The 25306-nt window shown below is 40.9% G+C and overlaps 7 protein-coding genes, 1 long non-coding RNA gene and 2 other non-coding genes across 12 annotated transcripts; 5 read left to right on the forward strand and 5 right to left on the reverse strand.

Annotated features, from left to right (window-relative positions):
• Window positions 1-322: 322 nt before the first annotated feature.
• On the reverse strand, window positions 323-394 carry Trnad-guc. Its single transcript has one exon. It is a non-coding gene; the product is annotated as a tRNA-Asp (tRNA).
• Window positions 323-13532, reverse strand: LOC6498343. Of its 3 annotated transcripts, none has more exons than XM_032451505.2 (6): window positions 12988-13532; window positions 6221-6420; window positions 5990-6051; window positions 5190-5367; window positions 4783-5015; window positions 323-1628 (listed from the first exon to the last, which is right to left on the reverse strand). In XM_032451505.2, the coding sequence occupies exons 1-6, from the start codon at window positions 12988-12990 to the stop codon at window positions 865-867; spliced, it is 1440 nt and encodes a 479-aa protein (XP_032307396.2). In that variant the 5' UTR covers window positions 12991-13532; the 3' UTR covers window positions 323-864. The 3 variants fall into 3 exon arrangements, with proteins under 3 accessions (XP_032307396.2, XP_044572077.1, XP_032307395.1); XM_044716142.1 differs by having other exon boundaries at window positions 323-1640; XM_032451504.2 differs by lacking the exon at window positions 12988-13532 and having other exon boundaries at window positions 323-1640; window positions 6221-7984.
• Trnad-guc lies at window positions 533-604 on the forward strand. Its single transcript has one exon. It is a non-coding gene; the product is annotated as a tRNA-Asp (tRNA).
• Window positions 2096-4638, forward strand: LOC116654901. The gene is made up of 4 exons (XR_004310052.2): window positions 2096-3249; window positions 3354-3438; window positions 3528-3653; window positions 3714-4638. It is a non-coding gene; the product is annotated as an uncharacterized LOC116654901 (long non-coding RNA).
• An 884-nt stretch (window positions 13533-14416) lies between the features above and the next one.
• LOC6497191 (anaphase-promoting complex subunit 11) lies at window positions 14417-14819 on the forward strand. The gene has a single exon (XM_014906067.3). The coding sequence runs from the start codon at window positions 14417-14419 to the stop codon at window positions 14672-14674; it is 258 nt and encodes an 85-aa protein (XP_014761553.1). The 3' UTR covers window positions 14675-14819.
• Window positions 14771-17755, forward strand: LOC26513678 (flocculation protein FLO11). Its single transcript, XM_014906771.3, has one exon. The coding sequence runs from the start codon at window positions 14771-14773 to the stop codon at window positions 15839-15841; it is 1071 nt and encodes a 356-aa protein (XP_014762257.1). The 3' UTR covers window positions 15842-17755.
• Window positions 17756-17763: 8 nt separating this feature from the next.
• LOC6498342 (angiotensin-converting enzyme-related protein) lies at window positions 17764-20373 on the reverse strand. The gene is made up of 4 exons (XM_001962549.4): window positions 20139-20373; window positions 19517-20081; window positions 17965-19206; window positions 17764-17903 (listed from the first exon to the last, which is right to left on the reverse strand). Exons 1-4 carry the CDS (start codon window positions 20187-20189, stop codon window positions 17866-17868), a joined length of 1896 nt encoding a protein of 631 aa, XP_001962585.1. The 5' UTR covers window positions 20190-20373; the 3' UTR covers window positions 17764-17865.
• Window positions 20374-21002: 629 nt separating this feature from the next.
• Window positions 21003-22726, reverse strand: LOC6498341 (adenylyltransferase and sulfurtransferase MOCS3). The gene has a single exon (XM_001962548.4). The coding sequence runs from the start codon at window positions 22613-22615 to the stop codon at window positions 21152-21154; it is 1464 nt and encodes a 487-aa protein (XP_001962584.2). The 5' UTR covers window positions 22616-22726; the 3' UTR covers window positions 21003-21151.
• A 46-nt stretch (window positions 22727-22772) lies between these two features.
• On the forward strand, window positions 22773-23462 carry LOC6497192 (39S ribosomal protein L51, mitochondrial). The gene has a single exon (XM_001962547.4). It carries the CDS (start codon window positions 22899-22901, stop codon window positions 23421-23423), a length of 525 nt encoding a protein of 174 aa, XP_001962583.1. The 5' UTR covers window positions 22773-22898; the 3' UTR covers window positions 23424-23462.
• Window positions 23428-25285, reverse strand: LOC6498340 (phosphatidylinositol glycan anchor biosynthesis class U protein). The gene is made up of 4 exons (XM_032451858.1): window positions 24955-25285; window positions 24272-24896; window positions 23948-24219; window positions 23428-23887 (listed from the first exon to the last, which is right to left on the reverse strand). The coding sequence occupies exons 1-4, from the start codon at window positions 25082-25084 to the stop codon at window positions 23634-23636; spliced, it is 1281 nt and encodes a 426-aa protein (XP_032307749.1). The 5' UTR covers window positions 25085-25285; the 3' UTR covers window positions 23428-23633.
• Window positions 25286-25306: the final 21 nt, after the last annotated feature.

Genomic DNA, 25306 nt, shown 5'->3' on the forward strand with positions numbered 1-25306 from the left:
TCTACAAACATAAAAATGGAGACACAATTCATTCTCTGTAGAGGGGATTTTATAATGATATTTTGTTAATTTGTAGTTTTTTTGTTCACTAAATACTGTAATTTTATAATAAATATTAAATACATAATTGAACCGATTGTAACAAAATATAAAATAAAACATAACATAAATTGCAAAATCTTGAACTATACTTTTCATAAAATAAAATTACATATAGATAAAAATCAAATCATAATTATTAAAATAAACATTATTATACTTTAATATTTAAGCAAATCAAATAAAAAAAAACAAAAAAAATAAAAAAAATGTAATTAAACATCTCCCCGACGGGGAATTGAACCCCGGTCTCCCGCGTGACAGGCGGGGATACTAACCACTATACTATCGAGGATGTTGAACAAGGCGTGACAAAGTATGTTTTTCAAATAAGGGTCTCTATAATAGAAACGAATGGAAATGAAACTGTAAATAACAGACGAGGGGTAACGTGGTATACTGAACAAGCAGTTTTGGCAGTTGCCTCATAACATCCTCGATAGTATAGTGGTTAGTATCCCCGCCTGTCACGCGGGAGACCGGGGTTCAATTCCCCGTCGGGGAGATGTTTAATTTTTTTTATTTTTATTATTTAATACCTACGTAAATGATTAATTTATTTATGAAATATCGTAGAAATAAAATGAATCTTTTAGAGTTTAATTACATTTATTTTTTTAATATCAATTTTGCAGATAAAAGGAAGAACATACAATACTGAGGGGCGGAAAAGGACGTATTTTAAGATAATAATAATACAAAAAACACTTAACCAGGATAAAACATTTAAAAGTGGTTATGGTAACAAATACATGTATCTTTTTATTAGTCCACCTGCTTGCCCTCATCCCGATTACGTTTGAAGGACACGGAGTGGATGAGGAGTGGCGGCAAGTTTCCTCGCAGCATCTGGAGCCGCTTGCTCTTTTCCTTTTCGGGACGTCGGATCTCGTCCTTGGAGGACCCCGGCGAGGCGGATGACGAGGCTACCGACGGTGACATGGAGGCCAGTGAACTGGCCCCGGGCAGCACCTCCGAACTCTGAGTCATGAGCATGGCAGATCGGCGGAAATAACGCGGCATTGAGTAGTCATCTTGGGTGGCCCGTGCGGCATTTGCGGTTTGGATGGAGTAGAGGCTCTGGGAGACTCGGTACTTCTCGATTGTGGGCGTATCCTCGTAGTTCTTCGGCAGGTTGCTGAACGAGATTGAGGGCACCTCGGGCGTCATGCTGATCTGGCTGCCGCCGACAGTTCCGCTTATCGAGAATATATCCGTCTCGCTGGCCGCCGACCTGACGTGCATGTGTGGAACGCTCTTGGCGGTTCGCAGGATTCGCTTCGGAGTGGTGTTCAGGCCACTGGGATTGGGCAGCAGATGCGGGTGGCGGTCGATGAGTCGCGGTCTCAGGACCACCTCTTCCATGCCCTCCTCATCCTCCTCGGCCTTGTCGTCCTCCTTCTCCTCCTCGGCAATGGCCTCGAACTTTTTGGGGCTGAGGGTGGTTTGGCTGCCCGAGGGAGAGCACTCGGCGGAACTGGGAGCCAGGGTGAATGTGATTCGCTTCTCCGCCGAACCAGGCTTGGAATCTGTGGCATCCCCTAGAAAAGAGAGAAAGGGGGAATCTTTTAATAAAAATAAAAATCATTATAATTTAAACTATTCTTTATAGAAATCTAGGATAGATATATAGGCTACTTATTAAAGATAAAAATATGCCTACATATTGTATACTTTGTTAAGAAATAATATTTATATGCCACTCCAATTACGTTATGGAAAATCGGAATAAAAAATGAACAGGCAGATGACAAGTAAATCCCATAAAAGGTTGCCAAATAAGATAAGGTTGAGTTCATGACAGATAGGAGCAGTGTGGAAAGATACAATTATGCCCCCATAAAAGGTACTCAGGAAACTAAATTTTACTATTCAGTAAATTAAGTCAATTAAGTTACGGAATATGCTACTAAATATACATATGTAGTTTATAGAATGTTTAAAAAATTCATCTAAAAAAGAATCTTGACGTATTGAGCCTTAACTTTTTTTTTATTTCCCATTTATAGAGTCAAATGACAATGCCTCCATTTATAGATCTTTAGATATAGATTCAAACAACCCTGCCATCAAGGTACTATACATTATAAAGATACTCATAAACAAATATTAACCTAAAACGATTAAAACCGCACGTCGTTCTTTATCAGTAAAAAATTCCGATGCAGTCATTTATAATTTAAAGATTATATTATGCCATCAAATATAAGACTTGTTCGATTTGAAGATGTACAATACAATAGAGTTTAAAATAATAGAGATAATAGATATAATCTACAAGAATTTAATAGCTTTATTTTAACTTAGTTTTTCTTATTAAAAAATTATATTAAAATAATGTAAAATTCAGATAAACATAATTTTTAAAAGGGTTTAAGGATCGAAGTCTTTAAAAGTCTATAGGGTATGCTAGAAACTTATCAGATATATAGTAAGATATATCTGATATCTGATATGACAAAGATTAACCTTCAATAAGTTTATTATTTTGTCCTGCGATAAATAAAGTTCTTTCCCGTAGTTTTGCAACGTCTTGCTTAATTGCAAAAATTGAGGGCACGTCTCGTGAAACAGTACGTATTTCGTTAGTTAGCTTTAATCAACGTCACCCTTTTGAATCTAAAAAATACTGACGAAATTATATGACGCTATTCGAGAAACTACTCAGCAACCAGTTAAACCATAAAATCAGTACAGATGTCCTACACTCACATAAAAAACCAAACGTGATCACAGTCATTATGATATCATTACGAACAAGTGTATTTAAAAAGTAGTTCAGGAAACAAAAGCCCTAGAAAGCTTTGTTTATTTTTTCTGAAACAAGGCTTAATCATTGTTTATTGTTCTTTTTGCTGATTGGATTTCGTATTGTTTGGATATATTTAAAATATTGTATATATCGAAGAGTTGAGATAATCCAAACAAACTTCCAAGTGTTCTACAACAGCTGGGCACTTAAGAATTAACAATTTTCTCCAATTTCGGACAAATATATGGATACTCTAGAAAATAAATAATAAATCAAGAAAAAACAAATATCAGTTACATACAAACAAACGAATTCTACTGAAAATATGACCCTTTTTGTCTTTATCAACTGAGAAAAACTGAGAAAATCATGAGTTTTAGTTTCTTATCTAATGAGAGGTACGTATATATTTCATACAAACTGCCTGAAAGGTAGCCCCAAAAAGTTTCTATAAATATTCATATTTGATGGGTGTTTTTTCGATGTTAACATTTTTCTATAGCACCGATAAGGGGACTCGAAGTTTGACTAATTGGACCTGATTTGTTCCCAGACTGCAGTGGGAGTGGGCCATGGGAGTGTACCTGGTACGGTGATTGCCTAATTTACGAAAGTTACTATCTCACCGGCCGTAAAATCACCTGCAATCGTTTCCTTTTTTTATTTTACTTCCCAGATGCAGTTACCAATAAATAAATTAAAGCCAAATGGTTCTCCAAACTCCAGATGGAACCGGTACCTTCGGGTGTTGAGTGCGTCAGTGCGAAATAATGTTGTTAATTAAATTTAGCCACCGATCCAGGTTTGTTAAATTTCCACTCTTCCTTGTTTCAAGCTCAAAATGAATGAAATTTTTTTAAAGACTAATGGATTAATGGAGGAGATTCGCATGTGAGGTTCGAAATGAGTCATAAATGGTAAAATGACGGAAAATTTTAATTCCGAAATGATCATAACTGGTTGATCAAATATTAGAGTTTTATTTATCACATTTTTCTTATTGTTTATTCTTTTCAAAATTATCAAGCTTCTATATATAAATATTTTAAAATATTTCAATCATCACACAGAGAAGGAATAACTATATTTGGATCCTTAATTGTTTTGCAAAATCTTTGTAAGCAATTTTAAATATTTGTATAGATTTCAGTTGCTGGAAATTTGTAAAACTGTTAAGTAATGCCAAGCTTGCAAAGTAATTGTTTAAAGTGCACAGATCACTTTGCAAACTCACTTCAAAAATGACTCACAAGCCCATTAAGTTGGAATAAATTGTTTTTGTGAGGCATTTAGACTTAAAATTTCAAACAGAAACAGAAATTATTTATGGACTTTAATGAGTACAATCTAGATATCAGATGTACTATTATATTGTGCTATCCTTCGTAACTACACCTCCAATAAAAATGTTTACATCGTAGAATGGTTTTAAAAAACTTTATGAAAACTCAAGCGGGTTTACCAGTTCTTATTTGGGACTAAACATTTACAAGGTCCAACAATTAAAACTTAAATAGAATATACTAAAGGTAACTTAAGTACGGGTACTTAGAAACTAAATAATACTAGGCATTGCAACCACTGGTCGCTCCATCGAATGTGTATAGTTGTGTTTGCAAGTCTTTCTGCTGGTGACAACACTTACAGCTAATTAGTTAATAATATTAAGTCACATTTTGGCGATATTGGTCACTCTCGTTCGAAATAAAATATATGCATATATGTATATCCGAAAGCTCCTCAATCTTTGGCACAAATACTGTAAGTACCCCTTCTTCTACATCTTCAACACTCAGCTCAGCTCAGATAGAACTTGACCTTGGGCACACCGCTGCTTACGATGCTGCTGCTGCGGGTGCTCTTGCCGCTGCTTTTACCGTTACCCAGACCACCCAGTAGTGGGGTGTGGGCGCCACTAGGCCCATCATTACCTTCCAGACGACGCAGCAACCGATCCTGGTCACTCAGACGCGGAGTTGTCGGCATCTCACGGTTCGGCGAATGGACTCCGGCCAGATATGTCTTAGTGCTAATCCGGTTGAGCTTGGTGGGCTGATGGTCCTGGAAGATCTGCGAGTTGGCAAACACGGCCAGTATCTCTGGGCCCAGGGTGGGCACGTTGATCTGTGTCTCCCGGCGATAGTCCTCCTCATGGATCTTGGCGCTAAACGGACCAAAACGGCAGAAAAGAGAGGTATATAGTCGTGAATAGATATTGCCAACTTGCAGCCATCACGATATTGCCAATTAATCGCTAATCGATCGACTGGCTAACAAAGTGCGAAATGCGATTTTGGCTTGTTTGGTTTGGATCGCAGTTTGATCTATCAATTAGTACCTCATTAGGCTCAGGCCCAGGCCGGAGTTTCCGTGCCGCATTTGGGGCTGATCGCAGATCGGTTGGGGCACTGTCAGAGAGTTGTTGTTGTCCGACGAGGCCGGTTGGATGCGTCCAATGATGTGTCCATTCTTCTGGGCTGCCAAGTAGTCCTCATCGTCCTCGGGATTATAGTTAGCTGGGGTGGAAAATAAAGATTAGAAATTAAATATTATTATTCCTACTTCTATTATTACTCTTTCTTTTACTATACCCCTTAGCTGATACTCCTCCTTAGATCATATTTTGAAACTATTTTATGGATCTATTTTCTTAAAATCTACATTTTCTCAAAAGAGTCGGAAATCTTAAAAATCGTTTCAGTATTCCTCTATAAAAAGGAGCCTTAAAAAGGGTGTTTTCTAATTCCAATTTAATAAATATAAAAAATATTAAACTTTATTATTATTTATCCAAAATTTTAATTTTAAATCCCAAGCTCAAAAACTAAAAAATATATCGATTTCAGTGTCTATGGTATGCTGCTAGACCCCCTACATTTATGATGCCACTTAAAATTTAAAAAAATGCATAAAATTTATTTATTTCTCCTTTTGTTGTGTCTGTTTTTTATGTATTTTTTGTGGTTACTCCATTTGAAATGCCAAACACGTAAAATCGCACAAAGTCGCAGCAGCGTATTGTGCGTTTCAAGATCTACTTCAAGTGTGTGCCAGTGTATCTGTGTTAGTACCTGAGTGTACTCGCTCAGGTAACCGACAATCGCCCAATTAAATCAGCAACCAAAACTGAAAACTTACCGATCGATTCGTCGTAGCAAAAACGCTCCTCGAAGCAATTCCAGTAGAAATCTTCCCAACAACTAAAAAAAAAAAATATAAATGGGGAATAAGGAGCGGGGGAGGGAGTTGAAAAGGTGAAGAAATGAAAAACGCAATTCGGTATGTTAGCCAAGTAATTTGCTGGCCAACAGCAGACCTGGGAAATAGTTAAGCCAACAAATACGAGAGGAAAAAAAAACGTTTACTCACTTTTGACAGCAGCGGCACATTTTAATGTGGTTGTTGTTGTTGTTGTTGTCTCCCCTTTCTTTCCGACGGGTCTGTCTTAAAAAAATATTATTATTTTTTTTTATTTTGTCAAGAGTCTCCGCCGTCTTTCTCCGGCCACAGGAGAGAATCGAGAATCGTGTGTGAGTGTTTTGTAACAAGGCTTTGATTAATTTATATTTCTGTTAAGGAAAAGTGTACGTTCGGGTTTTATTTGGGGTTTCGTATGGGGGAACGTGCGTGTGACTCGTTCCAGAAATTCGTGTTGTTGTTGGCTCCACGGAGAGCAGCAGGTTGACGTGGAGACAGGTTGACGTTTTATCGGCGAATGTGGCCCACAAATCGTATCTGCCGCTCTGATGGCCAGGCACTCGAATCGGTGGCGCTCTCTCCCCCTCAATTGGTACACTGAGAGAAAAACTAGCATGAAAACTAGTTTCCAATGCTTTTTAATTAATTTACTATCAACAATGATAAATATATCAGATACATTTTATTTTCAATTAAAACTTTTTTTGAGTGTTGGTGAAAAAGTTTATAATTTCTCTCAGTGTAGTGAGCAACCGTGTGTGTGTGCGCGCGTGTGTGATAAAAGTAAGTTGCTTTGAGAGCTACCGACCACAAGAGGAGCCCTCTCCCCAGCACTCTCCCGCTTGATTCACGATTTAATGAACCTCTCCCCAAAGCCCAAGTAGTAGTGGTATGTTGGGGGGAGGAGCGGGCTGAGAGAGTATCCGTTTGATCGATCGCGCATGATAGATTACTGCCAGAAGAGCAAGCTTTCGAGACACTTTTCGGCACTCTCTCCGATTCTCACCCACTCTCTCTCGCTCTCTCTTGGGCACTGTGGGTCAAGTGGTAAGACGAGTTCCCAGCATTATCAGATTAAAATTGCCAAAAATTTTTCAAAACTTTTAATTTATGACTGTCTGCTATCGGTGGCGTAGTATTTAATTCAGAATTTCATTAACTTGTAATTGAGTAATTTCTGCTTATTCATAAAATAAAACTCTCAAAGAAGGACCTTTAAGGATAATAAAAGCTTATTTATTTTTCTGATAAAAATGACATATCCCTGCCCACTGTATCCTGCTTCTGTATTGTGACACCTGCCCAAGCCTTGCCGAGACTGTGTTGTTGGAGTAATTGAAACTTTTTAAACTTGCACCATGCACACAGCACGACACTCACACAGATACTCCGATAACCTTACTACACATGTACCTGTGTTTGTCCGACTGAGTTTACTTAACGCTTTGAACGATAAGCGCTTCTGCAAATTGAGGCCACATTCCCTGCCCAGGTGAGTGCCGGAGCAGGGGGTGGCGGTGGGTTGTGACTGTTCCCCCGACGAAGCATACTTTTAGGCTGCTACCGTTTAAGCTTTCCCAGCGGATCTCCATAAAATCATATAAATCATGCATAAATCTTATCAGATGGGTCTTATCGCCCTGTAAAGTCTTATCGACAGATTGCTAATTGATTTCGAATGAGTTGATAATGAAAGAAACTTAAAAAAGTTCAATAAACTATACATTTCCAACTTAATTGATTCAAAAAATTTGTATGGCTTAAACCATAAAATGATCTCAGAATGCTAAAAAATATGAAATATTCTTTTGACCAATTCTGTCCAACTCGCAACCAATTCTTTCTTTTATCTATCAAGTTCATTCGTGGAACTTAATCTCTGAGTGCAGATAAGTTAATTCCTTGTGTTATTTTTATACCCTTGCAGAGGGTATTATAATTTTGGTCAAAAGTGTGCAACGCAGTGAAGGAGACATCTCCGACCCTATAAAGTATATATATTCTTGATCAGGATCACCTCCTGAGTCGATATGAGCATGTCCGTCTGTCCGTCTGTCCGTCTGTCCGTCTGTCCGTCTGTCCGTCTGTCTGTCTGTCTGTCTGTCTGTCTGTCTGTCTGTCTGTCTGTTTCTACGCAAACTAGTCTCTCAGTTTTAAAGCTATCGAGTTGAAACTTTGCACACACTCTTCTTTCTGTTGCAGGCAGTACATAAGTCGGAACGGTCGGGATCGGTCGACTATATCCTATAGCTGCCATATAACTGATTGATCGGAAATGCCATAACTTCGTTGTTTTTTAAGTTGGAGGGTTGAGACTTTCCACACATGTTATATTTGATCAACATATCTTATGTACAAAATTTCATAAGGATCGGCCGACTATATCCTATAGCTGTCATACAACGATCGGAATTGGCATAACTTTGTTGTTTTTTAAGTTAGAAAGATGGGATTTGGTACAGATTCAATTTTGGGAAAAAAAATCTGATTTGTCGAATTTCATAAGGATCGGCCAACTATATCCTATAGCTGTCATATAACTGATTGATCGGAAATGCTATAACTTCGTTGTTTTTCAAGTTAGAAGCATGGGAGTTTCAATGGATTCCTCTTTTGGCAAAATAATTCGATATGCCAAATTTCAAAAGGATCGGCCGACTATATACGATCCGCTATATATCTAATAATATAAGATGCGTGACGCCACCTAGCGGACTGCGACTGAACTGCAAGGGTATATCAACTTCGGCTCCGCCCGAAGTTAGCTTTCCTTTCTTGTTTTTTTAAGATTTGGAGGTGTGAAGACCCAGTTGGCTAACCAAATATTTGAACAGTGTAACCCCCAACTGCACCTCGACTCCATGAATCGGATCATTGAGAAACCTTTTGGAAGAGTTCAAAGACCATAGCGAATCATGTGAGGACTAGCTGCGACAATCGATCAATTGATTGTCTTTTGATAAAGCCGTAAAAATGTAGCATTCATAGCTTTCGGCGACAGTTGAATTGAAAAGCGTTCAACACTCATTAAAGCCAGTAAGATAGCGTGGAGTGGAGTGGCCTGAAGGAGGGGATAGGGCCCACGGTAATTGAATGTCAATCAGTTGCACTGAAATGAATAGCATGTACTTTGCTGCTGCCTTTCAGTTGTTACTGTTACTGTCGTTGTTAGCCGTGTAATGCAATTTGTTGATGTTTACACGTTTTGTGCGTGAAGCTCATTTCAACCCGAATCGTGTTATAAAACTAAAAGCGAGGGGAGTTTTGGAAGTTATTGGGTAGGTAGTAGGAAAAAATCTCTTAAACAATACAGTTCTCATAGCAATGTTATTGTTCCCCTGATTTATAATTAAGTTTCTCTTTGGGCTTATTTATTTAGCTGCTATGAAATCTAATTTGCAATTAAAAACTTACTTGACATAAATTTCAATTACCTTGGAACAAGTCAAGCTACTTTGGCTGAAACCTACTGGAGAAAAAGTATTGTCAGCTCGCTATGTTCGAATATCCACACATCACACCTCTTTTTGCAAAACAACATTAAACAAATCTCAGCAGAAATTAATTAATTTAGGTTGCTGTTTTAAGACCACTTGAATGGTGCTGTGAAAAGTTTGCCATAAAAAACGTGCTAAATCATTCAGAGCTTTTGAGTTGTGAGTTGTTTGTTTTTTACTGCGGTTACCCCCTAACCTTTGAACCGACAGCCATTGGTCTGGTCCGCTGAATTGTCAAATTAAATCGCATGCCACAGGTACAATTTTCGGGCGAATAACTTCCGCACAAAGTGCAAAACAAATACAACACCGAATTGGCGAACAACAACAATCGGATTACAATATATAATTTCACGAGTCACTCAAGCGATGCATGCAGTGAATTCTTTCACAAAACCCAAATAAAAACGAAACTGGAAACTCTATATATGTTATTTTTGAATTAGCCTATAAGCTAGTGGGGATTTCGGAAATAGAAAATATAAATACCAAAAATATAGTAACACTTCAGAGATAAGCTATGAGATCTTTTGAAAATAAGTTTTCGAGTTTATTACAATTATTCACAATTATTCGAAACAGTTGCTCAACAGTTTGTGTGCATTGTCTTAAAGTGTATATATTTTTTAATATATTATCTTTCAGATTTTACTTCAACTGTTTATGAGTCTGTCACTACCCCTTCGTATAATACATTTAACGACAACCAAACGAGTTTTGTGGCATTAAAAAAATGTACTGATGTATATTTTTATTATACTCATATACATATAATATAATAAGCAGCAAAGTGAACATTATCTAGAACCCCTCACTGGAAAATCACCGAAATGTTTTTATTTTTTTTTGCACTGCATAGGAGAAACGTGTATTGTATCTACATGATCTATTATAATATTCATTATTCACTTTATCGTTGGCTCGCTAAGTAGAAATTCAAATGAAGTTCCCACTTCACTCAGTTGAGCTTTGCATTGTTTGAGATATTGACGTAGATATCAAAATTTATGTTTGATAAATAAAACGAGATTCTCTAGTCTTAAGATAAGTTCTAAGATAAAAGTAGTTTATTCTAGCTGAAAAACTTCAATAGCTACTAAATAAGAGGGTTTTTGAGAAAAAGTTCATACAGTAAAGTTCGGCCATAGTCCTCAAAACTTGTTAAGAATATTAATGTTTCAAAAAATTATAGGATAGAAAAGCCATATCTTATAACTCTATCTCCTATGAACTCTGAGCTAGGATATCTTCTAGGATCAAGAAACTATACTTCTTGAGATTGGAAACTATTACTTCTCCCTGTTGCACAAATTTTACATTAATTTTTATAGTAAACTACATCTTAATTCGATCAATGATATGTGATTCAAAAGATGGTGTTTGTATCTTCATGTTTGATTTTTAGGTGTAAAGTGTGAATTACAACTGGAAATAATTCATTCACACGCATCTGGTAACTCGGAGTCAGTCGATGTAAGTGGACAGAATTTTCAGGTCGTTCTCGACGGATCGCTGGCAGGTGTCATTAACCGCAGCCAGGCTCGGAGCTTGGATACAATATAATGGCTCGCTCGGTTCATGGTAAACTTAAAGCCCCAGACGACAAGTGGCGTGCATTGGCCTCGTTTCAGCTTTTAGGCTTTGACAGGCATCAGGCATGGCATCGGCGAGTGACTTGTATTCCGATCGAGTTGGACTTGCCTTGCAAGCGAGTTTCTCTTGCCACAACAACACCCTCTTTCATCAGACCCCCCTATAGACCCCCCAAAACTGTTTGCCACAGCAGATTTATTCTCGAATGATTTCACATAGCCATGTATATGTTTTCATATCTTTGGAGCACGCGCTGACTTTTGTGTTGATCTTATTAATTAGTAACTGAAGCGTAATGGACCTCACAAATATTTTCGATTCGTGTTAGGTCGGTTCTTTGTGATCTGGACTATTTTGAGGAACGATTTTTATCTCTGTGATAGCTATAGACTATATATTTAATATCAAAAGTATCAAGAGTATGAAATCTACTTAATTTCAGTGGTGGAACATCAATGAAGTCAGAATCTCACCTTGTTGCCCCACAACGTTTACCGTTTAGGTGCTGGGAACTCCAATCCCATGGCAACTCTGAGATAATGGCAACAACTAAGAACAAAGGTTCCCTAAACTGTTTACCAAGTAATTGAAAGGTTGAAACACCTTGAGACCTTAAGTATTTCCAGCTTGAACGGAAATCTGTTCTCTAGAATAGTGAGTGCGTTTTCATATTTTATGAATGAATGAATGCAATTTATGTAGGCGATCTTCGGTTTTAATTAAGCCGATTTAATATTCTTATTGTGATCTTTTCAGTTCCGCGTCTGTTCTCCTCTGGCTTTTTTCTCAGGTAAGTGACTCACAGGTGTCTCATAAGTAATTTTTTACTTGAATCATTCAGTCAGTACACGTTTCTGGCTGAGAAGCTTCCTTAAAATACATTCTGTGTATATATTTTTTTGATATATATAGGAACATATCACGGCATAATCTGTGTTCTGGCAAGTATTTTGTTTGTCAGCCTATTTGCTTCAATTTTTATCAGTAATCACTTGATTGTTCATGGCTATATAGCTCTGGCACTAAAGATACGTAGGAGGGAACAGATTGCCAGACACGGGGACTTACTCATTAATGCAAGTCCCAGACTAATTTTGAAACTAACCTATTGAATTTGGAAAGGGTTCTGCCGAAATTTGATTTTTGCTTTTCTATATTATGACAATATTTTTTGTATGTTTACTAAATTAGATAAGATAATGGGTAAAGGAAGACTGTTAACGACATGTCTAACTAATCGCCAGGATCTGGTAATCAATCATAATTGTGTTGCATTACTTATCTGGAAAATATATGTTTCATTAAATATGAACTCAAAAGTGTTTCAACAATATTCCAAAGCTTAGGAAAGTTCTAAAAAAAAATTCGAGGAATTGTAAATGAATGAATCATTCATCTGGGTAGCTTTATTTGATTGTAAATTGTTTATTTGGATTCATCTCGGACCTCTGATGAAGTGTTAAATTGTCCGCATATGAAAATCGCATCTTCCACATTTGTTTGTTTATTAGCAGAATTTTATAGACGAGACACATGACAAGGCAAGACAAATCAAAGTGAAATAAATCGCAAATTTCCAAATGAAATTTCGCATTTTGCAATCGAAGCTCGAACTGCTAAGACTCGTATGGGAGGCGAGAGTGTCTGTAGTGGTTTGTGTTTCGAAGAATTCGAGAAAATCCCGGGCCTGGCCAAAACCGGAACACTAAGTGGCAGAATCTCCTTGAAAGGCAACAGTTTTACAATTTCCCAGCACAGTAACCACATGTTTTTTAAATAAGGGGGGAGAGGTGACTTCCAAGAGAGTGCAATAAACTACAGCATAAGTTCTTTTTGTTAAATAATTGCCATCAGAGGAGGGGTGCTCCTTCGCCTGTTGTCGTTCTTCGAGAATCACGCGGCTCTGCCTTCAGGGTCGACAACGTGTTGCACAGTGTAGTCGTTGTTTTTGTTTCATATGGGTGTATGGGTGTATTCAAGTTCGTTTTCAATTACAGGTTCTTACAAAAACGTTGTTTTTTTTTTTATCCACTCTCACAAGACGTTCACTTCACAACTTTTGATTGACCTTTTTGCCAGCGGCTTTTTTTTAAAACTCCTTGTATGCACTTTTGGAGTGTTTTTTTCGGAGTTATTGCATGCGAACTTTCAATAAACTCCTTTTATTCGGCACTTTTCTCCTTTTTTTTTTTGTATAAAAATTCAGTCCTTTTTTAAGTCAAGCTTCGCAAACCGATGCTTGAACTGCGTCACACTAATAAAACACACAACAAACTTTTGGCGTGATCGCAACAACAAAACAAATAAAGCTCGCCAGTCGAGGCAGCATGCGCGCACGTCTTTCGGGTTTAAAAATCGTCGGCTGACTAACTGCCTGCCCCGAGTGAACGGGGGACGACGGCCACAACCAACAACTCCAAAACCCCCAACACAGCCCCCACACACAATCAAAGCAACCCGAAAGCCCCATCCCATCGGATCCGGTGGAGCATGAGCTTATGCTTTCGGAAGTTGAAACGGCTGATTAAAAGATTTGACCTGTGCTCCGACCTGCCGATGGCGTTCGTCCAAAATTAAAATTGATGGCCCTCGTGGTCTGAGAGGGCCATGAGGATGTGGCCATGATATTGAACTTGGTTTTAACTTGGCTTTTATATTTTTATTCTTAAACAACGTTTGGAGATAATGTTTGATAAATATTGTATGTTTTTAGAAAAACTTTAAATTATTTAATCATAATATAATATAATATAACACATCTTTAATTAGTTATTAAATTAGATATTGCAACCAGCTAAATAGTAACGGCTTAAATACTTATCTTAAGATTTAAATCTTCAAAACAAAAGTATTTATTTAATTTTTTAGCAATGAATATAAAAACTTTCTATTCATAACCACCAAGAAATGTATTCTTCTTTTGCATATTATAGTATCTACTATAATAAAACATACTTAAAAGGCAAACTTTGAATATAATTTCAAAAAACATATTCAAATAATTCAAAATATTATCGATTAGTGAAACTATCGAAACACATTTATCACGAAGTCTTATCTAGAGGGTGCACTGCTTATCGATAGCACAGTCTCTGGGCCACCACTACGCTCGACCTATTTTTCAGAGGGGCAGCTTAAAGAAAAAAGCAATATTTTGCGAAAAAACTGCCATAACCGCTCGATACGCACCAATTTAAAGGCAGAACGGATTAAATCTATGCTAGGCACTGGAATAGCGGAGAGAGCGACCATCACAGCATAAGCAAATGTGCGCAAAATGAAAGTAACAATCAAGTCATGGACGGGAGTTGCAACTTGGCGTTGGATAGCGAATGACGAGAACTGCGGTATCTGTCGCATGTCCTTCGAGAGCACCTGCCCGGAGTGCGCGCTGCCCGGTGACGACTGCCCACTCGTGTGGGGTGTCTGCTCGCATTGCTTTCACATGCATTGCATTGTCAAGTGGCTCAACCTGCAACCGTTGAATAAACAGTGTCCCATGTGCCGCCAGAGCTGGAAGTTCAACATACACTAAACGTTCTATCTAAGTAAATAAATCATCATCATCAGCCGCAGCAGTAGCAGCAGCAGCTATATCCGAACGAACGACGAACCAAGTAAGCTTTATCGAATGATGGAAAATACTGAAGCCCAGCAGCATTTGACGGGTCTGCCCCCACTGCCAAAAAGTTTGAGTGCAGCTGCAGCTGCTCCCGTTTCCGTATCTGCTTCCTCGCATTCACGCACTGCATCGCCAGCTTCTAATGTGGCCGCCTTGACCGCTGCCGCCGGTGAGCTCTACCTAGGCCCCTCCACCTCGTCAGCGGCCAGGAATCGCAGTTACAACGGCCACAACCACAGCCAGCGGCATGGCAGCCTCTCATCCACACAGGAGTCGCTTAGCGATCGCGAGTCTGTACACAGTCGCGCCTCCTCTACTCACAGTGCGGGCGCGGGCCACACCCCCACCAACAGCTCCAGCAGCACAGGTGCCACCTCGTCGACCATCGACAACCAGCTGGCTATTCTGCGCCGCGAGATGTATGGCCTGCGCCAACTAGACCTGTCGCTATTGTCGCAGCTGTGGGCACTGAATGAGTCGATACAGGGATTTCGGGTGTTTCTGCAAGAGCAGGACGCCCTGTCGCCGCCGTCGCGATCACGCACGCCATCTGATGCTAATTCGCTGTCGTCAGACGAAGAGGACGATGGATCCTATGCGCCAGTAGCTACCAAGCTAATGGAAGCGCCAGGAGGACCGAGCCCTGGAGCGGCAGGATCCCGTACCATAGCTTCGCCGGCAGCCAGCGGAGGACTACCTACGAAGCTAGCCACGGGATCGACTACTTCTCACGCTTCGACCAGCTCCAATTCTGGAACCTCAGGCTCCTCTTCGGCTGCCTCGTCGATGGGCAAGCATCAACAACAACAGCAGCAGCAGCAGACTGGCCATTACAACCAAAGGCCAGCTCCACCACCCGCACCACCAGCCCAGCACAAGGCGCATCCGCAGCTACCGAGGATCCTGCAGCAGCGGATGAGGCAGGCACCGCCCCCGCCGCCACCCACACGGCCGAAAGGAAGCGGAGGTGGTGGGGCCAGCACCAGTAGCAGCAACCACAGCATCAGTAGTGTCACCCAGCCACAGTCTCACCCACACCAACATCCCCATTCACACGCCCACCACTCGCGACCCGTATGACAAAACCCGTTCTTGGACTAAGTCAAGTTCAAGAACAGAAGATTGCACACATGCAGAAAATTCGAAAATAGCAGCCGCTGCCAATACTTCGGAAAGGGTCAATTAGACGACATTTCTCCAAGAGTCAATTCAAATTCAAGTGCAGAAAGACCACACATACTCCACCACTCATTTCATTAAGCTTGCCATGCTCCTCCATTGCGTTCGTTCGTGGTGTCGAAACATAGGAAACACACACAAAACACAAAATACAAAAATGTTTATACAAGTTTTTGGGAAAACAATGAAAAAAAAAAAGAAGAGAAGATTGAAGAATGTATTTGAATGTAAGAGGAACATTTTTCATGTTTGAATAATATTAAATAATTAACGCAAGAAATTTGTATTCAATAATAATCGCTAAGTAGTAAAGGATGAGATCCTTATATGCATCTATGTATTACTCCATTTGTATAAACATAAAGTTAAAATGCTTGAAATTCTGCATCGAGTTAATAGATCTAGTTCCATTATTTGCGTTGACTCTTAAATGATTTGTTAGTATGCAATGATACTATCCAAACAACCTAAAAACTAATTCAAATTGTTCCAACTCACTTAGCACTAACCAAAACTAAACTCTTGGCCTATGTATTTGGATAACTGATATGATTTTATAGCCCCGATAAGTCTTAGTTTCCCCGATTCGATTCGATTGGAGAATTCGGACCGGAAATAATAATATTTATATATACGAAATGTATCTGTATCTCAAAGCGAAAACTAGCTGATCTTACTGTTAGTCAAATAATCCTATCATAAACACTCCTGCATCTAGGCATATATATGTAAAGTTCAAGTATTGGAGCAAGTCCCCCGAGCATTTGTCCAATGCGCTGCAGAACTCTGAAGCTGTTTTTCAAGTGGATCTAAAACCAGGAGGAAACTTGAATAATATCTTTACAGTTCTGAAAGTCATTGCTAAAAATATATATACTAAATATACGTATACAATTTTTACCATAACAGTTAAAAGAAAAGAAAAAGGGTTTATTGAAGGAACCTACCCAAATACTACCGAGTATTTCCCATATCACGCAGAAACAAACGGGAGATTGTGAAATGAAACAAGATTTACATATATGTATTACCTAATCGAAAATTGAAATTTTCCAATATTTATTGTTAGTTCTTAGTATCACTCTTTTATTTCTTGAAACTCGAAATTCCTTGAAATCTCAACTAAATTTTGTACACCTAATGAATGAAGATAAATGATCAAATTCCACACATTTTGCATCAAATTGATTTATTTTGTTTAATCCAAAATACAAGTCTAATTATCAACTGCAACTACTAATCAAAATCTAAATCAGAAATCAAGTATTTAACTGAAACATCGACAAACACAATTATAATCTGAAGCATAAGACCCAAAAAAGCGGGTGACAACTTTGAATATCTTGGCCAACTCCACCCAGTGTATATTTAAATTATTTTTAACTTGACTTTCCATTAATAATCAAGACAAAATATATTTATTATTAGCTTATTATTTATCAATACTTTTGAAAAACAAGTTTATCCTTTATCCGAGCTGTTCAAAGTTTCCCATCAGGCGATAAAATCATCAAAAAAACACCCATTTGAGATGAACTTTTGAGAGCTTTTGCTTTTTATATTAAAATACAGGATTATAAAAAATATACACAGATCAAAAGGTATGAAACATTGTGTGGGATTGTTCAACTAAAACACTTTAATCGGAAATTGGGATTTAATCACAATCTATAAACAAAATAATTTATACAATCTTTTGTTTCGATGGTAAGAGGATGATATCGTTATAAAGTGTATTATGTAATGGAAAATTGATTAATGAAACGAACGAAACGATACGAATGATCGATACAATAAATATCAATTAAAATATCATTTTCGCATTTTAAATTGTACAATTTATAAAATGGTTTACTTTATTACTTGCGATGACAGTCTAAACATAGTGTTTTTGGTGTTTAAAAAAAAGTAAGTCATGTTTCCAGCTAAGTGCTGAAAGTACCGCAGCAATCCGAAGGGATCTCTGTAAGGATATGGATATAGATTAGATTTTGGATTAAAAAAAAGATTCCACTTCCACTCACTGTTTGTTTGGCTCCAGCCTAGGGGAACTCCCAGACGGCTGTTTTCCTTCTTCAGCCATTGGTACAGAGGATCGAAGTACTCCAGCAAGGCTGAAGGATCCATCTCAGTCTCGCCTGTGAACTCCTGGAGCACCTCCTTCCAGTGGCGGGAGCTGCCCTTGGAGAGGAATTGGCTGAGTGCCCGACCCGCCGTCTTGCTGCCGAAGATGTCGCAGTTATCCAGCGTGAGTTGGCTGTCATCCGGGGCATATTGTCCGGCCAGGCGGCAGAGTGCCTTGTGGAACTGGAACTGGAAGATGTGGGCGGCAAAGTAGCGCAGATACTCTACATCCGCATCCACATGGTATTTGGCCGTCGCATCAAAGTCCTTTTCCGTGCGTGCCACTGGCGGCTCAAGGCCCCCGTACTCCGATCGCATTTGCCAGAAGCCGCAGTTCCATTGCGATTCGTCCAGTTCGTTGCGGAAGACGGCATACCGATACTTCTCTACGGCATAGCCAAAGGGAAGGAATACAATCTTGGAGAGCGCCTGCTTGAACAGTTGATTGATGCGACTCTTCTCGTCCAGCCGGCCGTTCTCTATCAGTCCTATGGTTTTCAAGTGCTTAGCAGACATCACCGACAGAGCGATGACATCGCCCACAGCTTCATGGAAACCGGGATTGGGAGCTCCCCGGAACACAGCCGGCTGCCCTTCGTACTGCAGATAATACTGGATGTGGCCCAGTTCGTGGTGCACCACATAGAAGTAGTGGTTATCCACCTCGGTGCACATTTTGATCCTCACATCACTGTCCTGATAGAAGTCCCAGGCAGAAGCGTGGCACACCACCTGGCGTTCCGTGGGACGGGTGAGCATACTCAGGTTCCAGAAGCTGGAGGGCAGGGCGCGCATGCCGAGCGATTGGAAAAACTGATCTCCAAGCTCAAACAGTTTCTGCACAGTGTAGCCCTGACGCTCCATCTCGGCCTTAACGTCCACGAACGGCTTCTCCGGATATGGGGTGAACAGGTCAATTACCTCGTTCCACGACTGCCCCCACATGTTGCCCAGCAGACTCATCGGGATGTTGCCCTCAGCCGGGACAACTTCCGGACCATAGTGTTGCCTCAGGCGGTACCGCACATAGCCATGGATTTGTCTGTAGAAGGGAAGAAGCTGCTTGAAGGCTGCATCCAGTTGGCGTTCAAAGTCGGTGTCCTCGTAGAACTGCACCCAGTAGTCGGCGTAGGAGGGATAGCCTACAAATCAGAAATGATTATGCATAATCTTATTATGGAACATATGAAATTTTACGTAAAAAGTAGTACTTGTGATAACCTCAGAGTACATGTCTATAAATAGGATTATTACTGATAGTAATGTATCAATAGTTTCAAGATGCAGTGGCTCTAGAGGAGAGAGCTCTAGATAAAATAATAATTGGATGAAACACTATTCTTTAGTTGGGAGTTCTAACTAGTTTACTAACTAGATGGTACTAGTTTCCTATTTCTGTTTTTAAAACTTCCCCCGTTACAGGTCAGACGGGGTTATCGAGGCATCTCTTACCATTCAACTGCGCCGCCTTACGCGTCAGTCTTACGTACTCGGCAAAGTGCTCCCGCATGGGAGTGCCAGCCTTATCGTACCACTCCCGCCAGTACCAGGCCAGCTCCGCAGGATCCCTGCTGTGCGTCAGGCGCTCCTGGATTTCCGGCTCCAAGGCCAACGTGCAGTCGCTTCTGTTTGTGTAGGAGCACACATTGACAGTGGCGTAGTTGGACTGCATGGAACTAATGGCGTTCTGTAGCGCCAGGTAGTCCTCTGCACTCAACGCCGAGGCACCCAGTTTGGACAGGTGCTCGGCTTGCCGGCGAATGCTTGCATCCTCCGACTGGGCATAATCGGAGGCCTTAATGGTCTTCGCCAGACGTTTATTTAATTCCGCATTGCGGGCGTAGACCTCAATCATGGCCTGACGATTCTCCTCCGTGACGTTGGTGTTGTAGTTGTAGCCGGAGAGGAACTCTTCGTGGTATCGTTTCCTCAGCTGCTCGTTCTCCAGTTCAAAGAAGCGGCGGGCCTCCAGCACTGAGGCCGAGCAAGAATTACCCATGGACAGGCCATGGGGCAGCTAATAACACGCAAGTATAAATATAGAACTATATGTAAGGATGTCTGGAATACATACCCATAGCAAGAGAACTAGCCCAATGGCCAGCATCCCGCTTTTCAGAAACATCTCCTTGTTTTCACCGCCTGACCCAGTTCCAGTTGCCCTTATCTTCTAACGGCCTGCTACTTTGCACTTTTAATTTAAATATTCTAACACAAAAGTGTGAGGCGGCTGTTTTTCCAAAGTCTGCTATGTCTGCCGGGCCGGCTCTCGAGTGAGTGCCGATTTCAGATGCTAGAACTGCTTATATAGGAACGTTCGAAGAATGGATGCAGTCAAGCAGTGGGCAGTGTTGCTAACAGTACATGAAAATGGCTAAGAGCAGATCGGGTAATCTGGCGGATGACATTATTTATACAAAATATATTAAATATATATTTTTAATTCTATGATAATAATAAAAAATAATGAAAAGTAATACAATTTATTTAAATTCTATAATCAAACATATTTTGGCTTAAGTTTTACGTTGAGTTTTCTTCTTTAATTGCTTTTATTTATAACAAATAAAATACATAATAATAATAATAATATAATAAATAAATATAGTATAATATTCATTCAATATATGATGGCCAAATTAGCTGCACTGACTTCAAATATATTCCCGATATCGATACAAAATTTGAACTGCTTCATGTCTCACATTCATTCGCAATCAAAGTCGTGTCGGACGGCTGAAATTTAACACCTGCCCGCCAATCTACCTGGCTAATTTTTTTTTATTCTTTCAGTTGCATGTGTGCTGCATTATGCGGTGATTGAATGCATTGGAAGTTTAATGAATTATTTTTTAATTTCCAAAAAGCTTTCATATTCACCTGTCTGGTTTACCTGATTTTTTGTTAAAAACCTCAAGAGTCTAGACCTTTTTTTTTATTTCCTTTATTATTTACGATACAAGTATAACAATGTACGAAAAAAAAACGAAAAGAATAGACAAATCATGGGGGAACGTTGTACAATTGAGTCAGGATCAAGGAATATATCTACAAGGATGCATATTCGACTGTATATTATTCCTTGGGCTAGTATATGGGAAAACTGGGATCCACCTTGTGCGTCCAAGCGTGCAATCCACCAATTATATCTCGAATGGAATGCTTTGGGAATCGATTGCGAACATGCTGAACGGCAATCTGGGAGTCATTGCCTCGCCGGCAGAGCAATATTATGGGCAACTGTGTGTCCTCCAGTTGCTTGGAGAAGCGTTTCAGATAGCTGTCATCGAGGACTTCGGCTAGTGGCACATTCACAGCATCCGGCAACTGGCAGATCTCAAACTCTGCCGGCTGCCGCACATCGATCAACAAATGAGGCTGCTGCTGTACTTTGTTCCGATACTCCTCCACATCCAGGCGCTCTTCCGACGCTAGCAATTGCAGTGGATTATCCTTGTCGGTGGCGTGCATCCCGCAGAACAGTTCATAGTCGATGAGTTCCGTGATTAGTGGTTGGGCAGAACAGACGTGACAGTTGGGCCGCTTCGACCGAATCCGGATGTTACGGAATAGACAACTGCTGCCATCGAAGATGAGGAGCCGACCAGCCAGTACGTCGCCCAGACCGACAATCACTTTAATGGCCTCCAAGGCTTGCATGGCTCCGATGGTTCCAGTGACAGCACCCAGGACTCCCCCGTCACCGCAGTTGGTCACTGCCTCTGGAGGAGGTGGCACTGGGTAGATGCATCTGTAACAGGGTCCATTTCCATAACAATACACGGTCAACTGTCCATCTGTCTTCAAGGCACTTCCGGACACCAGAGGCTTCCTCAGCATCACACAGGCGTCGTTCAGCAGATACCGCGTGGCCACGTTGTCGCTGCAATCCAAAACAACATCGTAGGTGCGAATGATGTGCATGGCATTCCGGCTGTTCAGTAGCCTCGTGTGGCAACGAATCTCACAGTGCTGATTCAGTTCCAAAAGTGCTATCCTTGCGGATTCGGCCTTAGACATGCCGCAACGTGCCTCCGAGTGTAGAATTTGTCTGTGGAAATTGCTCCGCTCCACCTCGTCGTAGTCGATTAGACCCAGCTTTCCGCAGCCAGCTGCAGCAAGGTACTGCGCTGCCGGACAACCCAATCCTCCCATGCCAACGATAAGAACGGAACTGTTCTTTAGCCTCAACTGGCCTTGGACACCGAAATCTGGGAGAATCAGTTGCCGGCTGTACCGAGCAATGTCATCGTTACTCAGTTGAGTGTGGCATACTCCTCCATTGGTGTCCGGATGAACATCGTCCTCGTCTCCAGTAGCTTCTGAAATTGTCGTTTCCAAATCGCGCAGACATTGCTCCTTCCTGTTCAGTGCCGCTCGTAGCTCAGCGATCTCGCGTTTCAGCTTGGTTCGCTCGTTCTCCAAGGCTTCGGAGTCAATCATTGAAGTGGTGGAGTTTGTCAACAAAGTGTGATTAAAATTAGTTTCTCCTAAGAAGTCAGCTGATTCGCCGGTCTTAGCGATGGAAACAGCAATGTTTGGATCTCTCATGCGAGAAGCATTGAATGAATAACTTTATTAAAACAAACAATATAATGAAAACAGTTTTGTAATATTGTTTTAGCTAGACTTTTATTTCCTTTAAAAGCTACAAAACCTTTAAAATATATTCTCTTCCTTGATCGTACTTAAAACTATCGATAGCAACACCTTGTTTTCCGATAACTACGAACAGCTGTTAGGAGCAGGCTGCTATTACCGCCTGGTGTTTTCTCTTGACCGATAAAGCCCGGTCCGTGTTTACAATTATCTAATCATTAATAAAATTGAAACGATGTCTTGGATTGGTGGCACAATTCAGAAACTAGGAAGAGCCGCGCTCTTCGCGGTGAACAGTAAAACCATCGCCCTAATCTCGTCGACATCCACCACGGTGCGTAACCTGTCCCATGCGGAGCGACGAGCTGGTGGCCCCACTGTGCGCCGCTATGGATACAAGGACAAGATATTCAAGGCTGGATTGCTGCCGCACGTCGACAATGGCCGAAAGCTGCCCATGCCCGAGTACCGGCCAAAGAACGCCTGGTCACAGAAGCGAGCTCTTTTCGGACAGAACGACTACATCGACATCCTGGGCAACGACCGCCTCCACCCGGTGAAGGTGTTGTATTCAGTGCCTTCCTGGCTGCGTGGTGTCTCTGGTAACGAGTATCAGGTGCTGCTGCGTAAACGCCGAGTGCTGGAGAACTCCAAATACCCCGTTGCACGACCCACCAAATGGAGAGACATGGAAAAGCGCATCCTCTACCTGTACAGGTTCCTCAACCGCAAGACCAAGACAGGTTACTCACACCAGTAGATCATTTAAGATTAAATAAAATGTTTTGTTTTAATCTGATATCGTTTAAAGTTGCTTATTCTAAGAATATGCCCGGCTGCCTGCTTTCCTTTGATATTGTATTATGGCCAAGGAGCAGTGCCTTCTGCATCTGTACATTGTTCCTGGACTTTACTCTCATTAGTCGGAGCGATAAGCGTATTCCTCTGGTTTCACAGCATTTTCAGTTGGCTACTTCAGGACTATCTTCGCTTCTTCGCCATCGATAAGAATCTTTTGACCATTAAACAAGCAAAAATCGCGTTTAACATGAGCGAACAGCAGATCAGTAATTAGAAATATTTGTCCTGTCGAAAACGCCAGAGTGGCTCCAAAATAGAAATTCGCATTTGCCGAGCCTGCATAGATCCATAAATGCCACAGAACACCCATCATGGACAGAGTGACGATGAAGAATGTGAAGACAACAAACCCATGGGCCATGACTGAAAATATTTTTTTATAATTTTAAGTATTATTTTTCGAGCTTATGTGGTAGAGCTTACATTTCCAGCAGCGTTTCCAAAGCGGCAGCAAGGCCAAGTAGAAGCCCACATCACCCAAACTGGGATAGGCTCTAAACACGGCCATAAGTGCTACCAGGATGGTGGCAAGCAGGAGGGGTTCTCTACGAAGCTTAATACTTAGCGGCAACAGATACAGGACAGTGGCGTTCAGTTGGAATGTTATTAGGAACATAATGCGGAAGTGTTCAAACATTTCGGTGAAGAAGTACCAGAACAATCCGATATTCGGCTGGAGGTCACGGAAATAAAAGCTGTAGAAGATATAGTAGTAGATTGTGTAGCAGATGGATAGTAGTTACTTACATAAATCCAAGGGTGCCGTCCAAGAAGTTCCAGCTATTGAGGACAAAAAAGTTCGCAACTGATATGACTAGGCAACAGGCAGCGAAAAGCAATGATATCAGGAAGCCACTTCGGATGGAACGGCCCGAAAAAGTGAGCAACAGTGGGGCCAGTAGGACGACAGGATAGAAACTTCGAACGGTTTCGAAAGCGAGAATTAAAAGGCAGGGAAGGAGTAGTCCTTTTGTGAGGCAGTACAGGAAGGCGGCCAAAAACAAGTTGCTAAACACCGTCGAAGTCATGCCGACGCAACTGAGCACTGTGAGTGGATTAAACAGATATGCTACGATTACCAACTCGGGAATGTCCATCTTGTCGCTGCCGCTGAACTGGAGCTCAGTGGTATCTGTGGCGTATTCCTTTGTCTCAACATTCTGCTGATCCTGCTTCTTCCGCACAAAGCGCTGGGCCATCATGTACAACAAGGCAGCGGTGAATATGTCCAAAAGAATATAGAAAACTGGTAAGAACTGTGGGAAGTTTCGAAATAAGCCAGAGAGGGCGCTCAGGATTAGGGGCGTCTCGTGAACTACATCGCCCTGGTACGGATCGATGCCATTTTGGAGCAGAAAGATTCCCTCTTGCACTGTCGGGAACAGGACGTTGAATTACTGCGGCTGTGACACATTGTAGTATTTACGTACTGCGCTTGTGGGAGTTCAATGGCGTCGCGAACTCCACCCGGTTTCCTATGACGGTTCCCAATGAGGTTCGACAGAAGTAAAAGCGGGCGGCTCCGCCTAGTAGCAGCAGCTTGATGAATTTGGCATCCATTGTGACTTAGCGGGTGTCTTTATTCTCAGGTCCTCAAAGTGGAGCCGGTGGGCATAGTTTTGATCCCCAACTTGCACAAAAAGCACCCTTGGTGATGACAACAGCTGACACCGGCTATCCAATTGATGCTTTCGATATTTGGATGCAACAATCCCCACGACAGAATTTTTTAACAACAGTACAGTTCTTCACAAGAAATATCTAAACATATTAAAAAAAAGC

The sequence above is a fragment of the Drosophila ananassae genome, chromosome 3R (genome assembly GCF_017639315.1).
Source record: "Drosophila ananassae strain 14024-0371.13 chromosome 3R, ASM1763931v2, whole genome shotgun sequence".
NCBI lineage: Eukaryota > Metazoa > Arthropoda > Insecta > Diptera > Drosophilidae > Drosophila > Drosophila ananassae.

Coding starts and splice junctions, on each gene's coding strand:
- LOC6498342 (XM_001962549.4), bottom strand. CDS start 20,189: ATGTTTCTGAAAAGCGGGATGCTGGCCATTGGGCTAGTTCTCTTGCTA. Junction 19,207..19,516: donor TAAGGCGGCGCAGTTGAATG/GTAAGAGATGCC, acceptor TCTGATTTGTAG/GCTATCCCTCCTACGCCGAC. Junction 17,904..17,964: donor AGGCTGGAGCCAAACAAACA/GTGAGTGGAAGT, acceptor ATATCCTTACAG/AGATCCCTTCGGATTGCTGC.
- LOC6497192 (XM_001962547.4), top strand. CDS start 22,899: ATGTCTTGGATTGGTGGCACAATTCAGAAACTAGGAAGAGCCGCGCTC.
- LOC6498340 (XM_032451858.1), bottom strand. CDS start 25,084: ATGGATGCCAAATTCATCAAGCTGCTGCTACTAGGCGGAGCCGCCCGC. Junction 24,220..24,271: donor GACGGCACCCTTGGATTTAT/GTAAGTAACTAC, acceptor TATCTTCTACAG/CTTTTATTTCCGTGACCTCC. Junction 23,888..23,947: donor TTGGAAACGCTGCTGGAAAT/GTAAGCTCTACC, acceptor AAATATTTTCAG/TCATGGCCCATGGGTTTGTT.
- LOC26513678 (XM_014906771.3), top strand. CDS start 14,771: ATGATGGAAAATACTGAAGCCCAGCAGCATTTGACGGGTCTGCCCCCA.
- LOC6497191 (XM_014906067.3), top strand. CDS start 14,417: ATGAAAGTAACAATCAAGTCATGGACGGGAGTTGCAACTTGGCGTTGG.
- LOC6498343 (XM_044716142.1), bottom strand. Junction 5,368..5,989: donor TTGCTACGACGAATCGATCG/GTAAGTTTTCAG, acceptor TTTCCACCCCAG/CTAACTATAATCCCGAGGAC. Junction 1,641..4,782: donor GTTGCTGCGTCGTCTGGAAG/GTAATGATGGGC, acceptor TCTCTTTTCTAG/GGGATGCCACAGATTCCAAG.
- LOC6498341 (XM_001962548.4), bottom strand. CDS start 22,615: ATGAGAGATCCAAACATTGCTGTTTCCATCGCTAAGACCGGCGAATCA.